The following is a 5,339-nucleotide window of genomic DNA, read 5'->3' as shown; positions in this document are numbered from 1 at the left end:
CCCCCGTTCCGGGTGCGGGTTCCGGAGCGGCCCCGTCGGTACCGGCGGTGGCGCAGGTGAGCGGGGCTCCGGGCGTCGGGCGGGGGAGCGGCGCGGGGCCGGGGCTGCTTCACTGTGTGCCCGCAGGGCCCCGAGCTGTCCCGCGAGGAGAAGCTGCAGCTCCGGAAGGAGAAGAAGCAGCAGAAGAAGAAGAAGAGGAGCGAGAAGGGAGCGGCGGCGGAGCCCGCGGAGCCGGGCACGGCGGCGGACCCCGCGCAGCCCCGCGGTGAGAGCCTGCCCGCAGCTTGTACTCGGACGGCGCTGCGGTGCGGCATTGCCGGGCTGGGAGCGGCCGCGGGGCGGGTGGGAGCCGCAGAGCGTCCGGTAGTGCTGTGCACGAGTCCTTCTTCCCCTCCTCATCCTCCTCACAGGATGAAGATACAGAGAGGTCCGATCCCTCCTCCCCGGGAAACGGGGCTGTCCTGAGGGTCCTCGTGTCGCTGCACGGGGCGGAGGGGTGCTTTGTTTGGCCCCACCTTCCCAAGGGCAGACCCTCACCCAAAGGAGTGGCTCCCCACCGAGCCGCCGCTGCATCTCCCAGCAATGGAAGCTGGGCGCAGGGCTCCCCTTTCTGTCTCGTAGAATCACAGAATGGCCACGGTTGGAAGGGACCTCAAGGATCATGAAGCTCCAACCACCCGCCACAAGCAGGGCCACCAACCTCCCCATTTAATACCAGACCAGGCTGCCCAGAGCTCCATCCAACCTGGCCTCACCACTCTCTCTGTAAAGAACTTCCACTGTTATCCAACCTCAATCTTCCCTCCCTCAACTTCAAACCATTTCCCCTTGTCCAGCTGTTATCTACCCTTTCAAAGAGTTGATTCCCCTCCTGTTTGTAGGCTCCCTTTAGGTACTGCCAGGCTGCACTGAGGTCACTCTGCAGCCTTCTTTTCTCCAGACTGAACAAGCCTAGCTCCCTCAGCCTGTCTTTGTAGGGGAGGTGCTCCAGTCCCCTCATCATCTTTGTGGCTCTCCTCTGGACCCTCTCCAACAGCTCCCTGTCTTTCTTGTACTGGGGGCTCCAGACCTGGACACAGTACTCCAGATGGGGCCTCACGAGAGCAGAGAAGAGGGGGACAATCACCTCCCTGTCCCTGCTGGCCACCCCTTTTCTGGTGGAGCCCAGGATTCCATTTGCTTTTTGAGCTGCAAGAGCACACTGCTGGCTCATGTTCAGTTTTTCATCCATCAGGACCCCCAGGTCCTTCTCCGCAGGGCTGCTCACAAGGACCGCTCCTTCCAGCCTGTAGGGATGCCTGGGATTCCTCTGCCCAAGTGCAAAACTGTACTTTGCCATGTTGAACCTCATCAGGTTCACCCAGGCCCACCTTTTCTAGCCTGTCGAAGTCCCTCTGAATGGCATCCCTTCTTTCCACTGTGAAGGAACATCCTTTCCTTCCACGTGTCTCCTACAGTTGCTCCTCACCCCGCATCCCCCCCAGCGTCAGCCAATGTCCCCAACGACAGCGAGAAGCCTGTGGGGGGCAAGAGCAAAGCAGAGCTGCGAGCGGAGCGCCGGGCCAAGCAGGAGGCTGAGCGGGCCCAGAAGCAGGCCAAGAAAGCAGAGCTGGGACAAGGAACTGCACCAGCCAGGCCCAGGCTGACCCCTACTGAGGCTCCATCTGGTAAAGATGTCGCTGCTGGGGTGTAGGGGGCTGCTGGGTGAGCGGGTTGGGGTCCTGTAGGTTATGCCCCATCCTGGCACCGTTTCTGTGATGTCCTTGCTGCTGGATGTGCCTTGCCATTGGGGCAGTCTGGCTGGGCTGTGGGTTACAACAGTTCACCGCTGCCTCATGCCACCTTCTTTGCTATCCTCACAGTGGTAAAGCGGTTGCCAGAGCACGTGCAGGTGGATGACCCTGCTGCCCAGAGGAAGTTAGCCAAGAAGCTGGAGCGCCAGCAGGTAGGGGCAGCAAGATAAAAGCTGCAGGGCGGTTCTGCCTCAGGTCTGTGTGCTGGGTGTCACATTCAGGCATGGCGGGGAGTAGGGTTTGCCCTCTGCTGGGCAGAAGGAACCTTTGATGTAACCCAGCCAGTAGGTGTTAGGTGAAATTAGTGGTATCGGAACAAGCAGGGCTGGATGGTAGCCTTGAACGAGTCATCATTGATGCTGTTTGGCGTCAGGTACCTCTGAGGCAGGACTATGGTACCAAGGTCAACCTGTTCTCCCACTTGCACCAGTACAGCCGGAAGAAGCCGCTGACACAGCAGATGAGGTATGTGGCCTCAGCCAGGCCTCCTCAGCCCAGGCCCATGGCTCTGCTTCAGCCATCCTGTCTGTAAAATGCTCACGGGCCAAGTAGGGCTGGGCTGACAGATCTTCTTATAGTGCATCCCTCAGATTGTTTGTGGAAGGCATGCCTTTGCCTCTTTTGGGCTCTGGAGCACCAAAGCTGACAGCTCTCACACCTTTGCCCCTGCAGCATCCCCTCCACAGTAATTCACCCAGCTGTGGTGCGCCTCGGCCTCCAGTACTCGCAGGGTATCATCAACGGCTCCAATGCCCGTTGCATCGCTCTGCTGGAAGTCTTCAAACAGGTATGGGGGCTGCCTATGCCCACCAGGCAGTAGGGATGTTACACCGGGTGCCAGCATCTCTTCCTCTCCCCCAGCTATGGGGACCGTGGTTCTGCTCAGTCCTCTCCACACCTATTTTCTCTGGCCTCAAGCATTCATCCTGCTAGGCTCCTGTTCTAGTTGTGCAGATTTGAGTCCCAGAGCACGCTATTTCCCTTTCTGCAGAAATTTATCAAGTTGTGCTGTACACAGAGTGCCTGGTCTGCAAGCTTCTGAGGGTACATGCAGTGCCTGGCCCAACTCACGCTTGCTCTTCTTGTTTCAGCTGATTCGGGATTACTCTACTCCCCCTAATGAGGAGCTATCAAGGGACCTAGTGGCCAAGCTAAAGCCACACATCAGGTAAGGGGACCCAGTGCCAGAATAGAGAGACTGATGTGGTCCATCAGCCATCTCTCCGGGTTTCTGTTCCGCTGGAGCTTTTCTGGGGCTTTGGTTCTGCCTCTGGCTGCCATCCCCAGCCCAGCTGCATCTTCACTTTTTCTATTCTTGTCCTCCAGGCTACCCTGGAGCTAAGCACATTTCCTCTCTGCAGCTTCCTGAACCAGTGCCGGCCCCTCTCAGTTAGCATGGGCAATGCCATTAAGTTCCTCAAGAAGGAGATTTCATGTCTCCCTGACACCCTGAGAGAGGAGGAGGTGAGTGGCTGCACACAAACTGCAGGCTCCAACCAAGCTGCTAGTGTCTGTAGGCCAATAGGCTGGAGTTGGTCAGGAGCAAGGGTGTAAAATGGGGGAAGCCAAGCAGTCAGAAGGTAGTGAGGCACTGGAACAGGTTGCCCAAGGAGGCTGTGGATGCCCCAACCCTGCAGGCATTCAAGGCCAGGCTGAATGTGGCTCTGGGCAGCCTGGTCTGCTGGTTGGTGACCTGCACACAGCAGGGGGGTTGAAATTAATGAGCATTGTGGTTCTTTTCAACCCAGGCCACTCTATTATTCTATGAAGCTGCAGCAGAAAGAGCACATGCAGTGCATAGTGAAGCACCATGGTGTGCTGCTAGCCCTGTGCTGGGATAGGAACTGGCCCTGCATGTTCTACAGAACCCCTGTTGGAAGCAGAGGTGCCACTCAGCAAACAGGCTGGGAGCAGGATGAGGCTCACAGGCAGTGCTAAGCTCACAGTCATCCCAGGTAGCAAAGGACAAAGGTCAAAATGATGCTGTTTGTCACGGTACCGTCTCCCCAGGCAAAGGAGAAGCTGCAGGGCACTATCGACAACTACCTGCGGGAGAAGATTGTTTTGGCAGCTGAAGCCATTTCGAAATCTGCCTTTGAGAAGATAAACGACAACGATGTGATCCTGGTGTACGGATGGTAAGAGCACAGCCGGGCCCGGAGGGGTGACGCCGTTCTCAGCGAGGGCAGACTTCAGCTCTACCTCGATCGGGGCGGATGGGGGGCAGGTGCGTGGGGTCTGGGGAGGGGGAAAGCTGGGCCCAGGCAGAGCAACCCCCTGAGGTGCCCAACAGCTCGTCGCTGGTGAACCGCACGCTGTGCGACGCACACATGCAGACGGACCGGACCTTCCGTGTCATCGTGGTGGACAGCCGGCCGCGGCTGGAGGGGCGGGAGACGCTGCGACGCCTGGTGCGCCGCGGCATTCACTGCACCTACGTGATGATCAACGCCATTTCTTACGTGCTGCCTGAGGTGAGGAGCGAGCGGGTTCGGGATGGGAGGCTGCCATGTGATCGCTGGTGCCGATGGCTGCTTCCTCGTGCTTCCATGGCAGGTGTCCAAAGTGCTGCTGGGAGCCCACGCGTTGCTGGCCAATGGCTCCGTCATGTCCCGTGTGGGGACGTCGCAGATCGCGCTGGTCTCCAAGGCTTACAACGTGCCTGTGCTGGTGTGCTGCGAGACGTACAAGTTCTGCGAGAGGGTGCAGACGGACTCCTTTGTCTCCAACGAGCTGGGTATGGCTCTACCCCCATTTTCCCACTTAAAGATCTGAGCCCTCCTCCTGCTTCTGGTGGGCTGAACCGCTGTGTCATTTCCCTGCCCGGAGGTTCTGATCCCTTCTCTCTGCAGATGACCCCGATGACCTGATCGTGCTGCGCAAGGGGCAGGCCCAGCTGGGCGGCTGGGCAGAGAACAAGTCCTTGCGTCTCCTCAACCTGGTGTATGATGTGACGCCGCCTGATCTGGTGGATCTGGTTATCACAGACCTGGGCATGATCCCCTGCACCTCGGTGCCTGTCGTCCTGCGTGTCAAGAACGTGGATCAGCAGTAGGGGGCAGCTGCATGGATCCTAATAAACCAAGCCTCGTGGCCGTAACGTGTCTCGTTTGTGTGGTGTGGCAGAAGCCCAGGCACTTGTGGCAGCTTGTGGCATCCTGGGCTCAGTTCTGCACGATCCTGGGGTGCGCAGCCCTGGGAGCTGCTGACACAGTGCATGCACGGAGCTCCTCCCAGCCGGCAGCTGCTGCAGGAGTACCCCCATCCCACTTCGCCAGAATAGCCAAGGGTGGGAAGCCTGGGATGGGAGGTGTAGGGAGGCTCCCATCTCTGGCCACAGGGAACCAGGAGCAGCAAGGCTGGGAGGGCAGAAATCAGCGGGGATGATGCAGCCCGGGCAGGGCGACGCTGGGGAATCGAAGAGCGGCAGCCCAGAAGCGCCGAGCCGAGCCTGTGGAAGAGGCAGCCAGCAGAAGGGGCGTGGCCATGCAAATGAGGCAGCTAAGAATCGGAGCAGCTGGAGCTAAGATCCTTGGATAAGGGGGG

The 5,339-nt window shown here is 59.0% G+C and overlaps 1 protein-coding gene across 1 annotated transcript; it reads left to right on the top strand.

Annotated features, from left to right (window-relative positions):
* Positions 1-5: 5 nt before the first annotated feature.
* On the top strand, positions 6-4,893 carry EIF2B4 (eukaryotic translation initiation factor 2B subunit delta; the record flags this gene model as incomplete). Its single annotated transcript, XM_042892579.1, has 12 exons — positions 6-56; positions 127-265; positions 1,458-1,667; positions 1,863-1,945; positions 2,167-2,258; positions 2,466-2,580; positions 2,885-2,961; positions 3,155-3,257; positions 3,804-3,931; positions 4,087-4,267; positions 4,350-4,530; positions 4,646-4,893. Coding segments are annotated over 12 exons (1,563 nt in total), but the record flags the coding sequence as incomplete, so codon positions are not given.
* Between the last annotated feature and the right edge of the window lie 446 nt (positions 4,894-5,339).

The sequence above is a fragment of the Lagopus leucura genome, unplaced genomic scaffold (genome assembly GCF_019238085.1).
Source record: "Lagopus leucura isolate 7727_CA_CO unplaced genomic scaffold, USGS_WTPT01 33913-0_obj-0_obj, whole genome shotgun sequence".
Lineage (NCBI taxonomy): Eukaryota > Metazoa > Chordata > Aves > Galliformes > Phasianidae > Lagopus > Lagopus leucura.
This window is presented reverse-complemented; position numbering and strand designations above follow the sequence as displayed.